The sequence below is a fragment of the Lissotriton vulgaris genome, chromosome 4_1 (assembly GCF_964263255.1).
Source record: "Lissotriton vulgaris chromosome 4_1, aLisVul1.2, whole genome shotgun sequence".
Classification (NCBI taxonomy): Eukaryota; Metazoa; Chordata; class Amphibia; order Caudata; family Salamandridae; genus Lissotriton; species Lissotriton vulgaris.
Genome location: NC_141691.1, coordinates 44433332 through 44459929, shown reverse-complemented (window position 1 = coordinate 44459929; position 26598 = coordinate 44433332). Strand labels below are relative to the sequence as shown.

The window sequence follows — 26598 nt, the reverse complement described above, 5'->3', positions numbered from 1 at the left end:
ATTATGCTATACAGAGCACTGCGATGAGGACAGGTGGGGAGGCAAGTGGAATGCAGAGGGGTGCGGGTGGGGTGAGAGGGCCGGGAAGGTCAGGGAGTGCAGCCCGAGACAGCAGGGAGAGAGGAAGAGGGGAGTATGTGTTTTTAGCAAGATGGACAAAGCAGGAAAGTGGAGAGCTGTGAATGCAACAAGCGGCCATGAAGTGCAGGCGGGGAGCAGAGCCTTTGAAGAGCCAGAGTCAGTGAAGTGAATAATTAGGGGAGGAGAACTGGCAGGCTGATAGGCAGAAGGCTCAGGCAAGCTCGTGCACGAGGCGTGTGTGAGAAGTTGGCCTGGTATATAATGCTCACTAATTCTAGTGATCACTTTGTACCATGCCAAGCAACCCCTATGATGATTGGTTGTAAGTCAACCTTATCGACCAGTTATCCTAGTGGTAACGTGGACAAAGCAGTCTTAGGCTAAACTCTGAAAGGCATGTGAAGCCAGCTGTATTACCATACACAACCCCCCTTGAATACCAAATGAAAGGACACCACACAGATATATATTGAAAATATATATTGATTTATTAACTAAAAGTATCACCTGGACTCTTTATGAGCACAGAAGCACAAGATTTAAACACAAGACAGTTTAAAATACACAAAAGTTGCACAATATGGATGAGCCCTAGGGGCCACCTAAACCATATACTAAGAAAGTGGTATAAGAGATACCAATCGGAAAGGAAACAGGCCTAGGGCCTTGGGAATTGCTGGAGCTATTCGAGACTAGCAGTGACTGTCGGGAAAGGCCCGTGGGACTCGGGTGCAGTGTTTAAAGTGCACGCACTCACCAATGCAAAGTCTATGGTGCGTAAAAAGTACAAAGTTAGTTCGGAACCTTCCGAGTGACCTAGAAAGCTGAAACTTGAGACACAGTCCCTAGAGGTGTGCACCAGTGTAGGAACACCGGCGGAGCCGAGTTACCTCACCCACAGGGAGCGGGTCCACAGGGTCGAAGTAGTGTCGGGTTTCGCCACGCTGGTCGATTGTGCTTGGAGCTGAAGATGCTGCAGGCGGCTCGAGGTGAAGAGTTCCGGTGGATCCAAGGGTGGATCTGAAGATGTGAAGACCTGAAAGCAGAGGGGACAATGTTCAAAGTCACTAGCCAGTGACTACAGTGGAACCAGATTGGAACCAGGCGATGTCAGGTGCAAACAGGCGTTGAGGTGTAGCTTCTCTCTGCAGCCACGTGGACACCGGGGGTCGAGGACGTCCAGGAGTCGGTCACGAGCTGTCCCACGCAGGCTTCTCGCTGTTGGCGGTGTCGGAAACTTGATTGTAGCAAACAGGCCTTGGCTAATGCAAGCCATGCAGGAATCGAGAAAGGCTTGTTACTCGGACCAGCAAGGTCTGAGCAGGGGCTCCTTTTCACAGGAGCTAGGGCAAGTCTGGAGCAACCAGACCCGCAGTGTAGTTTGTAGTTGTAGTCGCCAAGATGGCCGCTGACCACGTGGCTAGTGGCCGGAATGGCGCGTCGAGTGGCACAATGCAAAAGGGCCCCACGCAGATCGTGGAGATGCTGGGGGGCTGATCTTCGGTGCAAGGGCTGCTCGGTGGTGGGGGTTCTCGGTCCCCAAAGCACAACGTCGAGGATGCCTCTGGTGCTGCGCTGTCAGCTCTTCGGGTGTCTTCCAAGAAGTCCGGTCCCACGTCTCTCGGTGCCTCCACGGGTCCCTTCTTTGCAGGGACTGTGGATCGGGCTGTGAGAAGTCTGGGAGTCTGGGTCTTGTCAGGGTCTGTGCTCGGGCTCCGGCGGGAGGCGGTGGCAAAGCAGACGTCGATTCGCTGGTTGGTACCTGTGTTCACAGGGTGGCCACTCCTAGGCCACAAGGGAGATTCTCTTCAGTCTTCTGTGCAGCAGAATGTCGAAGTCCAGTTGTCTTCTTCGTGTAAAGTTGATTCAGGATGATCTGCTGTGCAATGGCACTGCTCCCACTCTTATTCCCAGTCTGAGGGGTGGATCACCTACTAGGTCCCTCCTCTGGGTGGGACCAGGAAGGGGGGCGGTTACACCCCCTTTCCTTTGTCAAGCTCCTCGCCAGGCCTTGGTCTGGAAAGTCCCAGGACCGGTTTGGACTGGCTTATGCACGGGGACACCTTGTGTGCCTCGGGCATGTCTCAATCTATTCAGCACTGTCCTACCCAATACACAAAACCCTGTCTGGGGTGGTGCTCACATATTTCCAAGCACTCTGCCTCCAGGATTGGTGAGGCCTTCCATAGGAGTGGCTGATAGGAACATATGTGTCCAGTTTAAGGGTAGATATAGGGATACTATATCTAAGCAAGAGGTGATTACACCAACTTACCCCAGCTGAGTGTTCAGCCAGTTGTGTCAAATATGGAGGCCAGGCCAGGTGTGGCACAATACATGCTGCAGCCCCTGGTAGGCCTTGGATGCACCTATGCCCTGGGTACCTAGGGTACACTGTTACAGGGGCCAACAAGGTGAACCAGTATCCAATTCGTAATGCACCTAGAGTGCATTGGTAGTAATTTAGAGAGAGAACAGCAGGCTGTGGGTCTGATTAGCAGGCCCACAGCCACATTAAGTCATAAACCAGTGAAGCAAAAAGCAAAAATTTGGGGTGACCGTAGGATAGCAGACCCTACTCTCCTACAGCGTGCACTTCCCAAAATCCGCTGGAGAGCCCTTGGCCTTAAGTATGGTTTGGCTGCATTAGGTCTCTTTTCCTATTCCTGCGAAATAGGAAAGGGGCGAGCCCTAACAAAAAGAGGATGGTAGACTGGAGTGAGCGTGAAGGGGAAGGGATTAAAAAGAAGGGTATTGAGACAGTGAGAGACAGAGTTGGGGGAAATATGAGGAGGGAAGAGGAAGGAAAGCGAGTGGGGCCGAATGGTTGGAGAGAAGAAGAGCGAAAGAAGGAGAGAAAAGGAAAGACCGAGGGGGTAGAGAAGAAGAGGGGGAACTACTAGTGTGTGTGTGTGTGTAGAGTCAGAAGAGCGGGAAGGGGAATGGGAGACAGAAGCTGAGAGTGAAGGGGAAGAGAGTAAAACAGGGATGGGGAGAGAGAGAGGGCTGTAATCTCACCCAGCACTGGCCCTCCCTGCACAGCTCATCTTATTGCACCCGAGGCCCGGCCTGTGAAAGGAGCAGCAGGCTAGGTTCTTCCTTGGGGATGAGAGGCTGTAAGGATCCTCGAGATGTGAATAATGCTGCTGGAGGCCCCAGAAGTGGCCTGCAGGCGAGAGGGGCGGGGCATTCCTTTTCATCTGAGGCAGGCGCACATGCTCTCTGCCATCTCTGAGGTATCAGCTTGCTCATTTGTAACACCTGTGCTCTAAAAGGAGGATAGGCGGGGAAGAGACACTCTGGGGCCCTCACGACTTTCTGGAGGGAAACCAGAAGCGCTCTCGAGCACAGCGGTACTCTTGAAAAGGCTTGCGAATTAATCGGAGCCCAGCAGGAAGTACTCCCAGAGGCCCGGTTCTACGTTTAACTTTAAGGACTTCGCCAGCAGCATAACTCAAGTTATCTTGCAGAAAATGTACAGCCATTTAACTGCAAAACGATGCCCGGCTAAAATCGATGAACGCACAAGGTTATTTGAATCTCGACAGAAAATTAATTCAGCACTTTTTTGTCTTCAAAAATATCGTCTTTTTAGAGGAAATTCATGGTCTATTTTTTAAGACGCCACACACACTGTAAGAGAAATACCCCCACCATTCGGTATTCAGATAAGCTCTGCCCGTTTACTCCTGTGTCTGCAATGACTAAACAACAGGGGCAGCCTGAACACCATATAAAAAAGCATTTCCGACTTTAAATATCTTTTGCTTAGGAAGTTCCTAGAGAAGACACTCGTGGCTGAAAAAATGTCGTGTTTGCCGCCATCTTGAGCAAGGAAAATGTTTGGCTAGAAAAATGCTCAAAATACGTAATATCTGCACCTTCCTCCATCCTTTCACCACACAACACAACAACACTCTGACGCATGCTAGCATAGGTCCCAAAGACCTCAGTGCGCCACCTCCCTGCACACATAGAAACCTCCAAAGCGCAGAGAGCCCCCCAAGTGCCGGGTTTCGCGGGCAGTTTTGTAAAAATCGCGGTATTTTTACAAAACTGCTGATTTCGAGATTTTTTTGCAAATCGCGATATCCTGGAGGGTCTGTCTAAGAGAATTCTTCAGTGGTGATGGCTCTTCTGTGTCTGAAATAAGTTCTCACTGTTACTTCCTGTTTAAAAAAAAAATTGTGTACAGTACTCTTTTTGGGGCTGGCGAGTGAGGTTAGCTTGCAGTCTTTCTGTGCAGTTTGGGAAGGAAGATTACAAAGCTGCTATTTGTTTGTCTCCTTCATACACGGATAGTATCTAGTATTCCTTAGATTGCTATATAAAGTCTGTAAGATCATGTAGCACAATGTATTTGTTTGTTCGATGTGTTTTGATGACCAGATTAAAAAAGTCTCCCATTCTTTAGACCTGTTCCGGCCCTGCGCTCTTCGTCCTCTGACAGCATTTTCTCCCTAAACTTCAACTCGATTTACATTTTTTGTATAAAGAGACTGCCTGTTCTTGCCTCATCCATCGAGTCTGGATCTCCATATGAGCCTGCTCTTGCCTTATTTGTCTCTAAAGCTTCAAGCACAGTACCATAGTATGCCGTTCATTACTGATCTTTGCTATCCTTCTGTAGCTGTACCATAGTTCTTTACTGTTAGAAAGAGTTTTCATACTTCTTAAGTCTACAGCTTCTCTCCAAATCAGGAGTAATTATGTCCCTTCTCAGTGTTACCTCATCTATCTGAAATCAAGTAAGGAAGTCTATAAAACACTTTGTCTTTGTTCGATCAAACCATCTCCTTGAACATTCGCAAATTGACTTCCTCCCCTTGCATTGCAGTGGATTATTAGTTGGGGTGGTTGTGAGACCTAGCAAAGCAATGTCACAAATCTGTATCCGGTCCAGTGAGGTTTATTAAGTTAAACCGCAGCTCAGTTTTGGGTAGCTGTGGTACAGAGCAGTTAGTCTTGTTGCAGGGATTATGCTCTTAGAACAGAACTATGCTTGGAACCATAGAACATTAGCATGTACGGACTGAGTCACCATACCACCTTGGCATACAGTGGCCATAGTCAAACCATTTATAGGGCCTCACTTGCCTTCCTAACCTTACCAGAGAAACCAGTGAATTGGCACCCCAGAACACAACACTTGACCCTCTCAGGGATCGTTGTAACAGGGCACATCCTTTCGCTCTCTCACTCATACTCGTGCAAAATAAGATAACCAGTAGACACGAAGGAAGCTTAGAATATTTAAACTATTGTGCTGTGAACTGCAGTATACGTGCTACAATTTGAGAACTACTGCATACTAAAAATGTTAGCATGGTTAATTATCCATATACCATAAAAAGCCCTGTCAATTTACAGGACAGCATAACCTAAACCACTCTCCCTTGCTAATGAGGCTAAATGATTATATAGCCAAGATTTTTGGGATTGCTGGCAGACTCCGTACCTTTAAAATTCACAGATGGATGTTTTACATCTCAGCAGGCACAGTGCTCTTGTCTCAGAACCAGCCGCGATCCGTGCAGGTAACCGCAGTAGGGCAGGGTAAGGGGGTATTTCGAGGGACAATGCAGAGGGAAATTTATTTGATTTTCCCTCTGCATTGTCCCTCAAAATCCACCCTTACCCAGCCCCACCACCCACCCTGTTTTCTGCAAGGACCGCGGTTGGGTATAGGGCCACTTTGGGCCCTTCAAACATGATCTGTTTCGCTTTGCTGGTTTCTACCTAGCCTCCTTCTGTTGAAGTTAGTGTAGGAAAGTCAGGATGACTAGTGCTTGAACTCTGACACAGATTTATTTTTTTCTTCCTGCGCAGTAAGTTACAACCGAGTACCATTTTTTTCTGCTCTGAGGTTTGGTATAATCTGTTGAAACAGTCTTTTAACATACACTTCGATGTTTTCATCCTTTGCTTTAACCCTCTTATTATGTCACCAGGAACGGTTTTCTTAGTCCTCCAGGAGAAGTTTGGAGTTTGCTACTTGACCTTTAAGAAAGAGTCCTTAGCACCTCAACTTATTCTCAGGCGTCTCTTGTGTTTGCAAGGAAGGATCTCTGTCTCCGACGTCAAAGAGGTCATGTTTAAGTGTTTGACCATCTTGTTGGATCTAGGTTTTAAGGGCCTGAAATTTGTTGCGCCGGCCCCTGAACAATTCCTTATTATTGGTGGTATTGGTTATTGGCGAAATGGCGATCCCTGGGGCTGCTGTCTTCCAGTGGTGTTGAGTTGTGTGGCGAATTGCTAGCTGCTTCAGCCATGGAGTGCTGTTTGTTTGACCCAGTGTGGAACCGCATGTCATTGAATCTTACATTTTCTTCATCCTCGTCAATGTCCAGCAGCATGATAGAGAGAACAAAACCCTTTTCTGTTTTCTATCCATGCTGGTGGACATTGACGGACGTGGAAGAATAAACGCCTTTTAACTTGAGAGCCTGTCTGTCGATTTTAAGTTCTACTTGTAAATTACAGAATCGAGTATCCCCCACTCCCTCCAGGCATGATCAAATGTATCCTAATAGTGATTTGTTGAGCAGTGACAGACGTGAAGGGGAGAATCCTGTTTGTTTTAAGAGTCTGAATTAAAGCTTACTATTCCTGGATTGATGCAGGTTTTCTTTCTTGCTTTCATACACAGTGGAGAGCTAATTTAATGGAGGACTAAATGTGCAATGTGTGGAAGATATTCTGAGTTCAGTTCAAGTAAAACCATGGAAGATCTATTGTGTATCTAGACAGTTTTAATTCCTTAATGTTTAAAGCAAGACATATATACATGTATGAATTGTCCTGAAGAAGGTAGTTTCTATAATAGTATCCACTGAAACTCTTCAACGAATAAACGAGTCGTATCTTTTGCCACATTGGATTTTAGAAAACTTCAGACATGTATATGGCTTTAATATCTGATGTGTGACCGGGAATGGTAACAAAATCAGTACTTAACGTTTTCATTTGATGGATTGTCTTGCCATCTAAGTATATGCTGTGTACTTTACTGTATGTATAAAGTTTTTATTTCTTTATATATGTTTTAATATAATAAATGATATATTTTTCTGCCTCTGTTCATTGTGTAATACGTTTCTGCACAGCTTACACTTAATGTTTTATATTGTGCCCAAAGAAAAAAAAGTACTGGCCCTCAAAAATGAGTGCCATTGGCCCCATCTGAACCACCAGCTCCAATTAAGCACTGTCTATTTCTGATAATATCAAAAACACAAGGGGGAGGTAGAGCAGATAGTTGGATTCGCGCTCCACAACGATAATTAAGTAAACAAAGGAAATCCAACATTCAAAAGTGAAGGGAAGAGAGTGATCAATAAATGTGTACAGTGTGTGGGGTATGCATGGGGTCTGGTGTGCGTTGTTGTCAACAACGCACACCAGAGGTCCTGTTCATTAATACAACAGCCTTGACCTCGTCCTGCACTTCTTTTAACAGTACCAGCCAGAGTTCAGAATAAAATTATTTTTCTTTTTATACTCTAGTGCCAGGTACTTTTTAATTCTTCACTACACATCCCCCACACTCACTTGAAAACATACCACACACACTGTACACCACACATAGTCAACACCATAAGTGCTCCCGCGTAGCCGTAGGTCGCAGCACGCCGCATCCCTATAGAGGGGTGCGAAGACCCTGATTATGAAGCATGACACCAAGGGGCCTTTTGGTGTGTGAGGGGTATTTTACAAAACACTGAGTGCTTCAACATTTATTGATCACTCTCTTCCCTTCACTTTTGAATGTTGGATTTCCTTTGTTTACTTTATTTCTGATAATATGCACTCTAACGTTGGTGAGGCCTTTGTCAGGTGATGCTCTAAGGTGACTACGGAGGATTTTGTCAATTTAATTATCACTACTCTTCAAGCCTCAACCAAACTTGGAACTACTGCCATCCTTTTTAATGATTGGCTGTCTCCAACTGTTTCTGAAACTGAAGAACGCTTATTGGTTCATTGACACTCATAAGCTTCTTAAACTGCCTGCAAACTTGCGGAATGTATGTGCTGTTTCTCCTTCGGTCAACCTGCAAAAAAGGAAGTGCATATTACTGATGGAAATCTTTATAACACTGACCTAAAGCCAATTAACTATTTTTAACCTGGTGAGACTCAACAACTCCTCTAATTATACCAGCAACATTTTCTTTTGTCCTTAATTAATCTAGTAATCCATTGGCCATCTCCTACCCCCTCCACCCCATTGCCTTTCCTGCATCCACCGCTAGCCTACCTCCAGTGGCCACTCTGGTTCTATTACCCTCCATGCTTTCAGTGGACTTTCCTGGTCTAGTGGCCCCTTGTGTCTCCTGTGAGGTCCAAATAATTAACTAGCCTTGAATCAAACACATATAGGTCATTTGAACTTAAGTGTTTTAATTAAGCTGAAGAGAAGGGGCTGGCACTGCCGTGGTCCCTCAGCAGCAGTATTGTGCGGCCCGAATCTCAGTGGTTTTGTAACAGCTACAAGCACAGGAGTTGCAGGTAAGCAGTCTGTGTGGCTCTTATTTTCACTGTCCGCTGCTGATACACTGGCTAGCTGCTGTTCCAATTTGTCCAGCGCGTTGAATCCTATTCCAAATTCTGCACCACACGTTCTTCTGAAACAGGTATGATTTTCAGCTGCCACCATAGTCCTATCCCCTTCTGGAGCAGGAAAAATTGCCCACACAGATCAGGGTTAAAGCAAAAAAAGAAAGTGTGAAGGGTCATCAGTGGTGACCCCATGTAAACTCCTGAGTTTGTGGGTAAAAGTCCTGATATTGACTGACAAGGGTGACTTTGGTCTGGTAAGCATGTGCTAATTGCATCAGTCTAAGGCATCTTTCCGCAGTATTACGGAATTACTTTTTTGTCCTGTCAATGTAGCTTGTGCGGCCTGTCTCTGGTTTGTTGTGTAAATATATAATTTTGATAAGTGTCAGTTTCCTATGTCTTAGTCAGTTCTTGGTGGTGTGATGAGTCAAGGCACAGTTGAATAACGGCTTCTGGCTTTGATTTTCAAAGGTGGCGTGGCTTGTGTGGTCAGTGGTCAGCCCTTTGACACAGTAAAGGTGAAGATGCAGACGTTTCCTACAATGTACCGTGGATTCATGGACTGTGCGGTCAGCACCTATCACCATGAGGGGATCCGAGGTCTCTATCAAGGCACCACACCAGCATTGTTGGCAAACGTGGCAGAGAATGCTGTCCTCTTTGCCTGCTATGGGTTCAGCCAGCAGCTTGTCACACACCTGTTTGGCCTTCAGAGCGTTTCTGATCTCAGGTAAGGAATTGCTTTTAGGCAGATGGGGATTCCCACTTTGCTCTGTGATAATTATAAATAACTTGATTCATCTGTGGATATGGGCTAAATCAGTAATGTTGGGTTGTCGGTTGAGGGATGACAACAGTGAAAAGCAATCTACCTTCGAGGTCTCTATAAAACCTACCCAGATAAACAGACTAGAATTCAGTTTTTTTGTGAATTGGTGACCCAGGGCCTGATGTCCATTGGCAGAGCATTCCAGACCAAAGGATCCTGTACAGAAAATAAGTTTCCAACACAGATGGAGAAATTAAACTTCTGAATTTTTGGGAGGGTGTTGTATTTGATCTGGAGATCAAGGCTATGGAATTACGGCCCTGAGGTGAGTTATATAGGCCCAGATGCTTTGACATTTAAAGGAAGGACAAGTTATTTCAGTTTTGATAGTTCTTTATTAATTTCCAGTAAGAAATACAATGCACATACACTTCTGCAAAGTGAGTGCAGTTCTCACCTAAAAGTCTATACCCCTAAATTACGTCCCCCTTACTCCATGCCTCGTGCTTTCTACAGGCAATTTTTAAGTGAACATAGCCAATTAGAGATCATTGTGCCACAGACGTGAAATATTTTTCTACGGCTTGTGATTGCTCTAACAGTTGTGTTTTCGGCTCCTTGAAGCTGCCTGGGAAGAACCCAAACGGTCAAGCTGCCACATTTCACATCTGAGGCCAAGAAAATTTATATGCGGAGTCCCACAGGGATCGTCCCTCAGCGACACCCTTTTAAATATATTCATGAAACCGCTCACCATTATTATCCAATCGCAAGACTTCACTGTCCTCTCCTACGCCAATGATAGCCAACTCATCCTCTTCCTGACGGACAAAACAACCATTGCCAGAACCAACTGCATGATCATGGTATCAGACTGGATGCGGACCAACTGCCTGAAGCTCAACTGTGACAAGATAGAAGTACTGGTCCTTGGCAAAAAGACCGCCCCATGGAACTCCACCTGGTAGCTGTCAGAGCTAGGACCAACACCCACACCCATGGACCACGCAAGAAATCTAGGGATCATCCTAAATGACAAGCTCAACATGACTGCTCAAGTCAATGCAGTGTGCACCTCCTGCTTACCAATCCTGTGCATGGTGTGAAAATTCTTCAAATGGTTGCCTCAGAATACCAGACACCAGCAGCTGGCCTATGGCAACACACTCTATGCCCGAATCTCCAGACAACTGTTACACAGACCCCAGACCATCCAAATACCTCGACAAGACTCATACTCTACCTTCCATGCAGCACCCACATCACACAGCATATTGTGAATCTTCACTTCTTCCCCCTTCACAAGCACAGCCAATTTAAGCTTCTCATGCACACACACGAAGCCCTACATAAGAGGACCAGAATATCTGAACAGCTGCATACACTTTCACCAACCCACCAGCCACCTACAGAGGATAGGGGCCACACTCACTTGCGCACATTTCCCTAATCCGCAAAAGCAAAACAGGCTGTCTTTCATTCTCCTACATCTCACCCAAGACATGGATTGACCTCCCTCAACTCATTAGACTTGCCCTCTCACTTCTTGAGTTTCTCATAAAGCTAAAGGCCTGTCTATTCATATAAGAAGGATTAGTTACTTACCTGTAATCCTAGTTCTCTTCCAGGGGTATCCTCAAAGTCATAAGCATTAGAATATTCCTGCCCATGCGCGGGACCCCGGAAACAATATATTATATGTGCCCCACATATATATAGACATATATATATAAATATATAAAAATAAGCAATTGAAGCCAAATAAAACAATAGCGCTGGAATATGCTGTGAAGAATTTCCACCATACAGTGTATTTTGCATTAGAAACATGAGAAACAACACCAATGCTTGTTTAGAAACTGTTTTAATGCTTAGAAAACAGTAGAAATTCTTATAACACACTGTAAGCATATACAGCTCCCAGGCTGCATTGCAAATACCCAGTCTAAAAAGACTGAAAAGCTAACTTGTAGCTGAATGTACTAAAACTGACGCCGTGCCTTTAAGGCACCTCTGCCCCTAGCTTCCCATCATGCCTCAGGGGTTACAGTTAGGTCAGTTGTTCTTTTCGGAGACTGAAAACCAAACCATGGTAATAACAGGTTAAACACATCTCCTATTTAATAAACAAAGTCCTTTGCCCGGGGAGGCGGGAGGGTTGCTTATGACTTTGATGAGGATACCCCTGGAAGAGAACTAGGATTACAGGTAAGTAACTAATCCTTCTCTTCCAGGGGATCCTCCTCAATAGTCATAAGCATTAGAATAGAGTAGCGAGCCTCACCTCATCCCTGCGGGCAAAGGAATCAACAGATAACATTCATATTCGTAGGCCCAAAAGTAGGCCATATTCTACCCAAATAGGTTTCTCAAGGAGGCTTGCCCTACTTGAGAATCCGCTCTGGAATCAGACTCTAGGCAATAATGCCTTGTAAAGGTATGGACTGATTTCCATGTAGCAGCCTTGCATATTTCTGACATAGGAATGTCATGCAAAAACGCTATTGTGGCTGCTTTCCCTCTAGTGGAATGAGCTTTGGGTGATTGTAACAAAGGTTTGCCAGCCAGCTGGTATGCTAGTTTGATACATGAGACAATCCATCTGGAGATGGATCTTTTGGCTGCTGCAAACCCGGTCCTCATTGAACCATAATTGACAAAGAGTTGGTCTGTCTTTCTGGTGTCCTTTGTTCTTTCTAGTTAAAACTTTAGCACCCGTTTAAGATCCAACGAGTGCAACGACCTCTCAGCTGGGGTCGATGGGTTAGGAAAGAACGAAGGAAGGGTAATCGTTTGATTTATATGAAAATCCGATACCACTTTTGGAAGGAAAGATGGGTGAGCCCTCATTACCACTCTGTTGTGGTGAAACACAGTGTAAGGTTCCTTGGTGCAGAGTGCTTGTATCTCGCTAACCCTGCGCGCAGAGGTTATTGCCACCAAGAAGGCCGCCTTCCAAGTGAGATGCTGCAAGGAGGCCTTGTGTATAGGCTCAAACGGTGTAGACATCAGCCTGGAGAGAACCAGGTTCAACTCCCAGGGAGGAGAAGGATTTCTCACAGGGGGATAGACCTTCTTTAATCCCTGAAGGAAATCCTTAACCACTGGGACCTGAAAAAACGATGTTTGTGTAGGTGATTTCCTGTACGCTACTATGGCGGATAGGTGAACCCTAATAGAAGCGTATTTCAACCCTGATGTAGCTAAGTAAAGGAGGTATGGAAGGACTACCTCTTCTTGTCCTTTGGTGGGATCAAAGCCATGGTCCTTACACCAAATGAAAAATCTTTTCCACTTGAACGCATAAGACGCCCTTGTGGAAGGTCTCTTTGCCTCTCTTAAAATATTCATACATTCTGGAGGCAGATTTAAGTGTCCATATTGCAAGACCTCAGGAGCCATGCAGTCAGGTTCAGCGACGGGAGGTTGGGATGCAGGATCCTCCCGTTCATTTTGCTCAACAGGTCTGGCCTGCACGGCAGGCGTCTGTGTGGACACAGCGACAGATGTAACAGGTCTGGATACCACCATTGTCGCGGCCAATCCGGAGCAATTAGGATCATGTCCATGCTCGATCTGATGAACTTGGCCACCACCTTCGGAATCAGTGCCAGAGGAGGAAACGCATAGGCGAACCTTCCTGTCCACTCCAGCAGGAGAGCGTTCCCTTGCGTCCCTGGCCGGTGGAACCTGGACGCGAAGGCATGGCATTTGGCGTTTTCGTCGTCCGCAAATAAGTCTATGTCTGGATGACCCCAGCAACGGAAGAGTTCTTCGACTACTTCGTTGTTTAGCACCCAGTCTGGCTGATCTTCGAAGTGCCTGCTGAGTGCGTCCGCTTTTGTGTTTAGCTCGCCTGGAAGGTGTACTGCCACCACCGACAGTCCCCGAGCCAGAAGCCAGTGCCAGATTGTCTGGGCCTCCAGAGACAGAGGGCGAGATAGAGTTCCTCCCTGCTTGTTCAGATAGAACATAGTTGTAGTGTTGTCCGTCTGAACCAGGATTTTGTCCGTTGTTATTGCTGGAAGGAATGCTTTGAGCGCCAGATGAACTGCTCGAAGTTCCAGCATGTTGATGTGGTATGTCTGAAGGTTGGTCGACCAGCGACCCTGAATCTGAAGATGACCCATGTGAGCACCCCAGCCTTCTAGAGATGCGTCCGTTACCACAGACAGCGAAGGAAGAGGTTGCTGAAAAGGGACTCCCTGCAGGACATTCCGAGGGCGAGCCCACCACTGTATTGAGGTCAGTGCTGCTTGAGATAGGATGATTCGATCCTCCCAATCTCCAGTCGCTTGGTCCCACTAATCTTCCACAGACTCTTGTAGAGGTCGCATCCTCAACCTGGCGTTCGGTATTAGGAAGATGCAGGACGCCATGGAGCCCAATAGAGACGCTACTTCTCGCACCTTTGGACGAGGAAACTGAAGTAACTTTCTGCATTTCTGCCCCATGGAAGATAGTCTCTCCTGCGAAGGAAACGCTCTTCCTAACTTTGTGTCTAGAACTGCTCCCAGATAGTGGATAGCTTGCGTGGGCTGCAGGACCGATTTTTCTGTGTTCACTTGGAGGCCGAGCCTGTGTAGTTGTTGAAGACACAGGTGACAGTCTTTGGTGGCTTGACGAGGGGACGGACTCTTCAGGAGCCAGTCGTCTAGATATGGGTACACAAAGTGACCTTGTTTGTGCAGACATGCCGCTACCACTGCCATGCACTTGGTGAATACCCTTGGTACGGATTTTAGTCCGAAGGGAAGCACTTTGTACTGGTAATGCTTGTTCCCTACCAGAAATCTCAAGTACTTCCGATGACCTGGTGTTATAGGAATGTGGAAGTACGCGTCCTGTAAATCCACCGAACACATCCAATCTCCAATTTGTAGATGAGGACATATCTGGTGAAGTGCCAGCATGCGAAACTTCTCTTTGACCACCACCTTGTTGAGGGTTCGAAGATCCAAAATCGGTCTGAACTTGTCCTCTTGGTCTCTTTTGGGGACTAGAAAATACCTTGAATACACTCCTCTCCCCCTTTGGGATGGGGGTACCTCTTCGATTGCGTTTTTCTTTAAGAGGACGTTCACCTCCCTTTTGAGGAGTTTTAGATGGTACGAGCGAGTCTTTTTTGGAGGAATTGGTTGTGGTCTCTTCTGGAAACATATCGCATATCCATTGCGCAGTATATTCAGCACCCACCGATCTTTTGTGATGCTGACCCACTCTGCCAGGTGTTGCGAAGCACTCCCTCCCACTGGAGTGGGTAACGGCGCCAGAGGAAGCCACTGCTCAGGCCTTGCCTCCTCTAGGCGTGGTACAGGACTGATGATGTCCGCCTCTGCCCGATTTTCCTCCTCTGTATTGCGCCTTCCCTTGTGGCTTGTTTTGAGACCATTGAGGGGTTTGAACCCTCTGTTGGCCTCCCCGGTTCTTGTTGGTCTTGAAGCGTCGCTTGAACGGCTCTTTCTTTTTCTCCAGACCAACGGCCTTCACTGTGTCCAATTCTGTTTTCATGCGGGTCATTTCCTGATCGGCATGCTCCCCGAAGAGTGAAGATCCTGAGAAGGGCAGATTGAGGATGCGCTGCTGGGCATCTGGTTTGAGACCAGTTAAACGCAGCCAAGAAGATCTCCTCGCACATACCTCATGTGAGTAGGCATGTCCTGCTAGAAGGGCGTTATCTGCAGATGAACTAATCATTTGGTTCGCCACCAAACAGCCCTCCGTCACTGTCTCCTCAAAGTCCTTCTGGTCCTCCTTGGGCAATTTCTCTTTGAATCGTTCCATGGAGTCCCATAGGGCTCTATCGTACCTTCCGAGACGGGCTGATGCACTAGAGACCTTCAGGGATGAAGCTGCTGTGCTGCATACCCTGCGTCCCCAAGAATCATGCGTCTTGCTGTCTTTGTCAGGAGGAACTGAAGAAGAAGGAGCGACTGTGTGATTCTTCTTAGCTGAGGCTACTATAACTGAGTCCGCCGCAGGCTCTCCCTTAACAAAGATAGGATCCGAGTCGGCCGGCTTATATTTCTTTTGGATACGTGCCGGTACCGCCCTGATCGTTGCTGGCGTGAGGAAAACCTCTTTGATTGGGAGCAAAGGCCGTGTATATGATTTGCGACGAAGGGTCTCAAAAATCACAGTAGTGGACACCTCTGGAACAGCCATCTCTATATTATGTTTGTGAGCACCCCTTTGCAAGACGTCCAGATACGTGTTGACGTCGTCAAGCGGGGAAGCTCTGGAGCGAGGGCTGTCTGCCAGCGTTGGAGAGTAATCCCCTTTAGAAGATCTAGATGAAGAGGAGGATGATGGAGTTCTCCTCCTCCTGTGGTGAGATTTCTCCTTCCTCACTGGTGATCTTCTAGGTCGTTCTTCCCTTCGAGGAGAACGTGATTCCCTCTGATGCTCCCTTCGTGGAGATCTCGATCTCTCAGTCCGTACCTCCCTTCTCGGTGTTCGAGATCTGGGTTGCTCCCTCCTTGGTGATCGGGAGACCCTGGGGGTATGCGACCTGTCCGCTCTCCTCTCTCGTGAGCGTGAGCGGTGACTGGTAGGACTCTGTCTGCCTCTTCTGCCAGCTGCTGAAGAGGGGACATGTGGTCTGGACTCAAGTACCTTCGTAGTCTCTCCGTTGCTCCAGAATCCTTCCATTTACTCAACGGACCATACCATCTTGGCGAGAGTCTTGCCTGTGTGATATACCGCCGCTGAGGTGTCTTTTGCACCGGACTCCTACTCCTAGAAGAGGACCTCGATGAACCAGAGGTACTTAAGGAGGAATGGTGAGAAGCAGATTGTGTCACTAGGACTGTCGAAGGCACTGAAGGAGATCTCCGTCTCACCGGTGTTGGAGGACGTCTCAAAAGTCTTTCCCTCGACGTCGAACGCCTCTGCAGCGTCGACGGAGTGATAACCTTTGACGTCGAATGCTTCGACGTTGACCTGTGGTCCCTCGACGTCGATCGGCGATGATGAGCCGACGACGGAGTCTTCTCCCTTGACGTCGAACGGCGTCGTCCTGCCTTCGACGGAGGTCTCGACGTCGAACGGCGTTGCCCTGCCGTCGACCGAGGTCTCGAAGTCGACCGACCTTGGTCTGTCGGCGACGGAGATGTCAATCGACGTTGTCCTGTCGTCGACGATGCCCTCGACGTCGACCTGACATGTGGAGACGGCGGAGGATCGGACATCCTCGACGTCGAGCGCCGACGCGCCGTTGATGATGATCCCTTCTTCGACGGCGAGCGTCCGAGGGGGCTCTTATTCCTCGACGCCGAGCGCCTCCGTGGAGACGTCGGCGGAGGTGTCACACTCTTAGAAGCCTGTCGACGTTGAGATGACGGCGGGTGTGATCTGTGCCTCGGCGCCGATCGTCGCCTGGTTGACGACGGCGGAGGTGATTTAAGTCTTGACGTCGATCTTCTCGTCGACGGTGATCTCGTGGCTTCTCTCGACGCCGATCGTCGCCTAGTTGACGACGGCGGAGCTTTCTTCGTCGTCGGCGAACTTCTTTTCGACGACTTCCTCATCGACGCCGGTCCCGACGTCAACGGAGTTTTTTCTCTCGAACTGTCCATCAGATGTTGTTTTTTCAGCGCCGAGCCCGGTGCTGAGGTTGATGGACACTCTGACTTGCCTTTAGAGGGAGTTCTGGGTCTCTTTGAACTCTTCCTCTCTGTAGATCTTCCTCTCATGGATCTCTGGGCCAGACCATAGAGCCTGTTCCTCTCTCTGTCTTTAAGAGTCCTGTCAGACAGATTTTTACAATGTGAACAGTCTTTAGGATCATGATCCTCTGACAAGCATAAAATACAGACCTCATGAGAGTCTGTTTTTGCCTTCTTGTGGCCACAAGAAGGGCAATCATCAAATAATGAGGGCATCCTGACAGGAAAACCTCACAAAAAATCGACTGCTAAGCAGTTATTTACTTGACCCTGATGTTAAAAGTCAAAGTAAATCAAAAAATAGTTCTTTAGAAGATTTTCTGACTGAAAAAGGCAGAAAAGTGTGGAGCTGTGAATCCAGGGTCCTTCCTGAAGGAGCCGGAAAGAACAACTGACCTAACTGTAACCCCTGAGGCATGATGGGAAGCTAAGGGCAGAGGTGCCTTAAAGGCACGGCGTCAGTTTTAGTACATTCAGCTACAAGTTAGCTTTTCAGTCTTTTTAGACTGGGTATTTGCAATGCAGCCTGGGAGCTGTATATGCTTACAGTGTGTTATAAGAATTTCTACTGTTTTCTAAGCATTAAAACAGTTTCTAAACAAGCATTGGTGTTGTTTCTCATGTTTCTAATGCAAAATACACTGTATGGTGGAAATTCTTCACAGCATATTCCAGCTGTATTTGGCTGCAATTGCTTATTTTTATATATATATATTTATATATATATATGTCTATATATATGTGGGGGACATATAATATATTGTTTCCGGGGTCCCGCGCATGGGTGGGAATATTCTAATGCTTATGACTATTGATGAGGATCCCCTGGAAGAGAACTTTGGGGACCACAAGTCTACACACCTGCCCAAGTGCCTGGATACCCTCTTGGGTGATTAGTGCGCTGTACAAATCAATATAACATAAGATTCCATAGCATAAAGTGTTACAGTAGTCTTGACAAGAATTAAGACCAGTCTACTAATGCGCATTTTCTAGATGGCAATGGGAGCATAGTTCATAATTTTCTAAACTGCGAAAGCTGCTCATCAGTGCACTGACCTGTGGTTCCAGGGAGGCATCAGCGATGTAATGTTCTTTTGGCTTTCTCTGCAGGTTGATGGCTGAAATTGAACACAGCAAGAGTAGTGGATGAGGATTGTCAAAGTACTTTAAGACCTATCAGCAGTTATGGTTAAAAAACCTAATCTTATTTTTTTTTCCTTGCTGGATTCCTCCACCGTAAATGCTGTACTATCACTGGTGTGATCCTTTTGCTTGTACTCCAAGCGTAATAGCTGGGGGCAATTATTTGTAGCAGTGTGCATTTGGGGAGTCATGGTCTCTGTGATCCAATTTGTCATTTTCTAGCCAATTTTTCAAACTTTTTGTACTATTGCTCCCTGCAGTGAAGACTGCACCAGGCTTGCAGCTTTCTATTTTGGTAACTTTCTTACAGTGCATCTCCTCTTTCGAATAGAGTGTGTACGTTTGCTTCTATTTTCTGCCTATAAGTACCAGCAGCACTGGAGAGTCTTCTACAGCAAGTATGTGCAGACGTTGTCATTTGCTGTCTACTAGAACTATGGCGCACCTGTCTTAACTATAACATTTTTTTGGTATACTCTTTTCCTTTTCTTCAACACTTCAAACCGTTTAGGCCACAATGCTGTGGGTTCAGTTTATGTGCCTCCTTCCTCCTGAGTCTTTCTTTGGAAATATATATTTGCTGTCTGTGCTAAATGCCGTTTGTGCTTGTGACCTCTGAAAGGATGAAAATAAATGGTTGGCCAAACATCTTTTCCCTCCAATAAGTTATCGGGCCTGGGGCAACTAGTGTTCATTGGCTAAGAAAGTGACTCCTTGGGATAAAACATTCACTTGATTTCAAGATTTCAGTCGTTGTGTGAAACCTCACTCTGGGCACAGACTTTAGCTTGCAACTGGGTGAAGCTTGTAGGCCTGCTGTTGGGCGAAGCTTGTGTGTCTTTGGGAGTGCTGTTCCACTAGTAGTTTAGACCAAGAGGCCCCTTTCCAAGGCATTCTGGTACCATGTTCTGACGACTCTAGGATTGGCTTAGGCTAACTACTGCTTGCTGGTACCCTTAAGGCCATTTCTACTCTGACAAGGCCTCTCGTGCTCTAGACTTCTTCTTTCCTGTACTTGTGTTGCACTCTTGCTCAGTGCAGGAGGTACCCTGCACTGGGGAATGCCACTACTCTGGTACCACCTAACAACTCCGTAAGAAAAGCAACTGAGGATTACGATCAGGCTCATCCGGCTGACGTACCTAATTGAACAGATCTGGACGTGACGCCTGCTTTCACAGCCTGAGATGTGGATGACCAAACTTTCTTTCCTTGGGGACACATTAAGTGCCAATCTGAGTGCCAACTATTCTGTCTCTGCACTTCTGAAATGCTGTGAGCAGATTGACAGGTTACAGGTGGAATCACATTGATCCCAAAGACAAATGCACACCCAGGGAAAACCCTGATCGATCCCACAGATGGGCATCTACACCATAAATAGGTCTGAGGAAATCGGCCCCAATAAAACACGTTTGGTCAAAGGCGTGCGTACCCAAAATACCACAAAGATAGATGCCACATAAAGTTAACACTCAGCCAGTCAGGACACAACATACACACCACAGGTAGTCATCACACGCTCCCCATGCTGGACGTCTGAACACACAAACATTGGCCCATACTACCTTTCCCCGAGGTAGAGAGCCATTTGTAACCCCTTATCAAATGGTTGTACTTGCTGTTTATGAATAGAACAGTAATGCCAGATTGGTTTATTGTACCTTACAAACGGTATAAATGATCTGCCAAAACGTTTATAAAATGAGACTTTCTTCAGGCTCTACTTTGTCCTTACTCTCCTGGCCACTGCGCTTAATTAAACCAACTTGTTTGGTCAAACGCCTCTTGTCTTAATTTTTTAAGGTAAATTCATATCCCAGCAACGTTTTGGCAAGCAAACATTCCTGCTCGACTGCCGCTGAAGGACAAGGACCCCTGCCCGAACAGATTCACATCTGCGCAGTAAGATTGGTGAGCAGATGCCATCATTGATTAAAACTTGTGCTGAATCCACCGGGCAGAGGTCTGTTTGGAGGCTGCCATCACAGAGTAAGAGACTGCATCTGATCCTTAGTCCCAGAATGTGGCACGTAATCACTTTTACTCTTTCTTTAGTCTGCATGCTGGAGAAGGTTAAGGTAGCTACAGTTATTTTGCTTGAACCTTTGAGCGTAAAATAACTGGTACACCCCGGACATTTGGTGTGTTATATGGGGACACTTATTTATTCCACTTGAAACGTTGCTCAGGACACAGCTTGTACACTTAGGCCCTTGGTGTGTTATATAGGGTCACCACCATGATCTTATTTTTTAGTTAAAGGAGTTTTCTTAGGGACTGCTGGTCTCTTAACACTGGCAGTGTCAAAAAATAGAGGTGGATTTTTTTCGCTTGGACCTCTGGGCATCAGGCAGATGGTATGCACTTCCCCTTGTGTGATAACCATATAATTCGGCCGTTAGGGAAAATTTGCACCTTGGTGAATAAGGTGTAGCTGTCTGACCAGGAGGATAATAATTGTCGGAGTATTCCCTTTTCTCCGCACAAATCGTTGCTATTTTTGTCCACTGAGCCGATTTTGACCAACTGTCGGGCTCACTTAGCTCTGTGTATTACGCAGAGCATCTCCTCTCCTCAGGCTGTATGCGGTAGGAGAAAGAAGGTTTTTTGTACAAAATACTTTTTTTTTTTTCTGCCGTCCTTTCCTCTTCTCGTATTTAATAGATTTTCCATTTACGCATTGTTGATGTTGTGGTGATAATACAAATTTGCAGTTGTGCTTCATGGTTAAATGTTATGTCATGTTAGTGAGTTCGATTTTATAAAGCAACTATTATTCCACAAATCAGAATTCCATATTTGCCAATTCACTGCTAAAAATCAACTTGTTCTGAGCTAGCCATTGCACTTTGTTACAGGTTATTTCATTGCATTTGTATTTGTCAAATTGTTAAATGTTTTTTTTCTCCAATTTTTAGAGTGTTCATAACCAGTAGATTATTTTCGGTACAATCCCGTGTACATAATGTTCCCACAATCCGAGCAGAATTTGCAATTTTTTAAAAATCTCGAGACAATCAAAAGTTAGTAAAAATCCTAAACAAGTTCCCTAATCCATCATGGAGATTCCACTAGACCAAATACCAGCTAGGTTCCCCACACAGGCTCGGAAACTAGAGTAACCACTGCAGCGAATGAGACTTCCATACCAAAGGGAACACATTCCCCTGGCCTGAGGGGGGGAACATTCAATCCCAACATCATAGAAGAACTTACATTCAGACTAGACATATGGACTAAGAGAGGGCCATGAGATTGGCTCCGTTAAAACTATAGGCCAACCACAGGGTGGTCCCAAAATGCAACATACATGACTCCAGAGCTAGCTCTTCAGAATCAAATAGCGAGGGGAAAAGAAGAGGGCTAGAGCCTGCCAACCCAGGGAGAAGACTGGGAGCCCACGCCAAAGGCCACCAAGGTACTTAACCCCTTCCCTGCGGGGATAATTCCCCGACGGTGCAGGGGTGGTGCTGGGGGATGAGCGCAGCGCCGCGGTGCTCGTGACGAGACCAGGACGTCATGAGTCACGGTGGAGCTGTGCTCATGACGGCCTGGTCTCGTCACGACCCCGCCCACTGATTAATTTGCCCGCACATGCTGGGGAATTAATCGCACGTGGGCGGAGCTGCGCCGTTATGACGATGCCAGGTCGTCATGAGCACAAATCCACCGTGACTCATGACTAGCTGGTCACGTCACGAGAACCGAAGGGGTTAAATATGCACTCACTCCACTTTCTGGTGGATACAAGGGTGGCAAGGTCATGCTTGTGGGAAGGATCAGCCCCTATATCAAAGACTGAAGGAGGCTGGCTCAGTATATGGTGTACACCTATTGGTGATATTCCTTCTATCGAGTCAAGGAAAACCTTGGTGATAGTGTAAGAGGTCCCTGATAACCTAAGCTCTCAAGGGGTATCTGTGGATAGCAGCTAAGGCTTGTCCAGGAGGGTGTAAAGTTGGTGCATTTCCAATACAAGTCAGTCAGTGAGTCACACAGAAAAGAACCACACTAGTGTTAGAAAAATTGGTACTATTTATTACGCCGCCAGTCACTAAACTACTTTGGTTTATCTCCTATACACAACAAACACATCAGCAAAACAGGTAAGTAAACACAAACACAGGGCCCCCTGTGGGGTTGGGAGTGGCAACTATATACTAAGTTGGTGGAATGCAGAAGGGGTACCTAACCAAGACTACTACCCAAGATTCTGAAGGCAGGGTAAGGGCAGAACCACCAAAGGTAATTAAATAGGTGTCCCTAGGCGTCCGGTGCACAGCTGATTCCCCGGGTCAGTGTCCATAAGATAACATGGGGAAGTTGTGGTTAGGATTTTCAGGATTCATGACCCTTCCCGGAGGCCCGCGAGGAAACCCTTTGGAATCAGGGAGGTTGGAGAGCAACCCCACCCGTGGATACCCAGAGAAGCAGGTTACCTTTCCCAGGGAGCCTTAGTGCATAGGTGTGAAGTGGTGTTGAAACCATCCATTGAAGTCCATGGGGATCTTCAAATGTCTAGCCGATATTGTGACCTGTGGACCAGGTTGGAGGAACCCAGATGTGGATTCCGGATGAGGAACACCTGAGAGGAGACAGAGTCCAAGGCACCCGAGTCATCCAGTAGGTGCAGGAGCACAATGCCCACCCTTCTTGGGGGTTCTTCACGGTAGGATGGATGTCTTCAAGTTGCAGCTGTGGAGACCATACAATAATGGAGGAGCACAGGAGCCGTCCATGAGCTGTCCCACAACAGTCAATGAACTGCAGGAGGGTCAGTGGCCAGCAGGACCACCAACAAGCCTTGGCAAATGCAGCAGACACGTTGCAGGAAGAGTTACAGAAAGGAGGACCAGGGAACTCACCTGCTGGACCTCAGCAAGCAGGAGAGCCAACAGGAATCTAAGGAAGACCCCGAAGGGACCCTCTGGCATCAGGCACAGGGAGTCACAGGGAGACCTTAGCAGCACAGCGAAGATGGAGGCCCATGTCGCAGGAGATGCAGTGAGGGCTTCACTTTTTTAGCAGAGTGATGCTTAAGCTGGGCTTCTTGGAGCTTGGAGACTTCCGGACTGGAAAACCATCAAGCCTTGGTAATGGCAAACAGCCCCGATGCACAGGGGTTTGGTTCCAGCAGCTCCACGAGGAATTATGGTCCTCCAAATTGCACAGGTGACAGATCAGGCCTCGGGAGAGTCACTAAATAACAACCTGTCTTGTAGAACCTTGAAGAGTCTGTGGGACAGTAGGATCCACGATCCAGCCGTTGAGGTGCCTGCAGCTGCAGGGGAAACACTCCTTCACTCCAAGTAAGATTCTTTCCACCTGTCCTTAATGCATGCAGAGTCCTTGTGACTCTGGAGGATGCACAGATGTTGCAGGATGGTTACAAAGCATGGAGACAAAGTTTCAGTAGGAGCCTTCTTACCAGAAGCAGTCTTGTCTTGAGTCTGTCCTAGTCCAACAGCGGAGTCTAGTGTCCAGCAGTAGAAGAGTCTTGTGGAGGATCCTGAAGACGGGTCTTGCAGCAGAATCCTTGTCGAGACTAATCAAGTGTCCCACTCTCAGGGGAGCACCTTAAGTAAACCAGAAAGAGGGTTGGACCGCTACTGCAGTGACCCACCTTTCAGGGGAGTCAGGGACGATACTCTGGTGGACTGACCAGTCACTCCCCTGCCCCTTGTGTGACATTCGTGCCAGAGCGGGAGCCAAGGGCTCTTGGACTGGGGCAAACTGGTTTATGCAAGGAGAGCACCAAATGTGCCCTTCAAAGCAGTGTGGAGGCACACACAGCACCCCTGGCCTCCCATTGCTGTTGATCTCCCGGGGTGGGGTTGGCTGACCACTCCCCAAAGGGGAAGACAGTCTGACGAGGGAGCAGGGCGGCCCCAACTGGTTCATAAAAGCAGGCGCCCAGGTCCCTTCGCCCAAGTCACTAGGGCACGCCCCATATCGAAAAGACCCTATTCATTCTTCAACATTTTCAGGTCTCCAGCAAATGGCCCCCGTTTTGGTTCCAAAACAAGATAACGCTCCAGTATTGTAAGCTAGGTTGTCTGTGCACTTAGGTGACTTGTAGAACTCCTTAATCCATGCACAAATTTGGCACCATGCTATTATAGAAATTCACCCGGGCAATCAGCTGTCTCAGTTCATTACTCACAGCACAAGTCCAAGCCGTGCACCTGTCTCCCATCGAAAGCAGGACATTCTGCCTCCTTCTGTCCCGGGGACACGCTTTTTAGCGTAACCATGCGCTTTATAAATTTCCCTTATTATTATTATTATTATTATTATTATTATTATTATTATTATAATGCCTCAAAACACATCCAAAATTTGATCATTGGATCATGCTCCTCCAAAGCAGCAGGAGTAGCGTGACACTGTATAAAAAGCCCCTGATTCCTTCCGAGGGCAGCAGACCCAAAAGCATCCCAGATCTGAGGAAGAGGAGAATGACAGGGGGGGAAAGGTTTTCCATAGATGACCATCGCAGATCCCCGCACAAGGTGCATGGATAGGCTTACCACCTAACCCCGCTAGTCCAGTAGAATACACAAGGCCTCATGAAACATCGTTCAAGGAAGCAATAGGTCCAATTTCGGTCATGGCCACATCCAAATCACACGGGCCACAAAACAGCTTCTCAGCGACCACATGAACCCAGTCTATAGGGAAAAATCCATCAAGTCCATTGGCGTTACCCACATCGGGCTAAGCACATACGTCCAAATGGCACATCAGAACTCTCAGCGAAAACAAAGGAAACGAGCACGATTCCAGCCATTCCCCTGCAGTACTGTATGAGGGCACAAACACCAACCCCCCCTACCTCTGATATGCTGTGTTAGAAGCAGCATCACCCAAACCAAAGGTAAACGCCCAACAGAACCTGCACAAATCAGCCCAAAATCCCCAAATCTTCCAGAAGGAGGGCGTAACACAACACCCCAACACCATTAGAGAAAATCTTACTGCATGGCACATGCAGGGCCCCGAGAGACACGCATGTGTCAACTGACACATCAACCTAAAAATCAAACATCCACTTCCCCTCGCCATTTCACATAGCCCATGCAGGTCAAAAGGATCCCCCCCCCTACCCCCCCCCCCCCCCTACACCAGTTAAACGCACCTTTAAATGGAGTAGCCCACAGAGGAAAATGACTGTCCCAACCGTAGCAAGGAGAAGGGGAAACCAAAGTATAAATAGCACTAAACCAGTTTAAAACCACCATTCTCTAAAAAATGCTAGCACATCTTTCCAGTACCCCACTAGAAAATATCACTCACAGTGGAGCCATAGAATGTATTGTTTAAAAGTAAATGCAGGAATTTTCCCAAAATACTGCCTAACGTATAACCCACATCACGTTCACCAACATTGCTTCAGTCCTCTGCTCCTTCAATCAAAGCTTCCAAAAGGACTACAACAGGCCAGGCCTTGGACTCTAGAGAAATCCCTGTTGCTGCAATCTTACGTAAGTGATTAGGAATCTATACTGCATGGTGTGGAGAGGCACACAACGTGTGTAGCCCATCTGACTGATGCCGTTATCGAGGCGGTCTTGAGTAAAAGATCCTGGAGTCAAAACACCTGACTGTCCAGATAGCTAGAGAGGTTGTTCTACCGTGAAGTACTCGCTCTACTTTTCACACCTTTTCTTGGGTGAACTGTATGTGGTCCTGTGTGATTTTATATTGAAGAAGTACGCGTCTTGACCTAAGGACTAATGTTATTGGACATATCCCGGGGAGTATTAATGACCAGCAGTCCCTACTTTGTTGGTCTTTCATATGGATGCAGTTGTATTTAGGTGAGGCCCTAATTGTTTGAATACAAAAGATAGTAGGTACTATAGCGCATTCTAGTACCTGAAGTCTAGTCAAACCTGCATTATATTAGAATCCCCCACACCTCTCTGTTTTTGTGAGTGTGTATACATTTACCAGTCGTCCTCTGAGGGTTTTATTGTTCGTCCTAGATGTTACAATAGTGTCCTATTGGTTGTGATTGGCCAACCTGCTTCCATTCCGTTTTAAACTGCCTAGTCCTTTTGATTCCAGAGAGATCGCAATTGGAATCACAAATCCTAGTTGATCGCATGGGACCAAGTGGTATCCTCTGTCCTGTGACTCCTGCCAGCCGAAAGCCTGACTACGAATTAACAGTTTCGTGGTACAGGCACAAGCACAATACGTTTGGTATTTCCTTCCTACTTTTGTAAAATTGTGTAGATTGATGTACTAGCCTATCTCCAGCACCAGTGGCCCTGTGCCTTTTAACAATATTTAGACAGGTTAGTCTTGGAAATGGTCTTCTCTGACCTGTGTTCATGGCAAGTACAGTCTGCCAGATCCTAGTAG

General features: G+C 47.0%; 1 protein-coding gene across 1 annotated transcript in view; it reads left to right on the top strand.

The window, feature by feature from the left end:
* The window catches only part of LOC147718325 (mitochondrial ornithine transporter 1-like), a 167654-nt gene that overhangs the window by 17495 nt on the left and 123561 nt on the right, over positions 1 to 26598 (top strand). The window contains exon 3 of the mRNA XM_086966698.1: positions 9115 to 9373. Coding sequence (XP_086822824.1) covers positions 9115 to 9373 — 259 coding nt within the window. The remainder of the gene's footprint in view (positions 1 to 9114; positions 9374 to 26598) is intronic.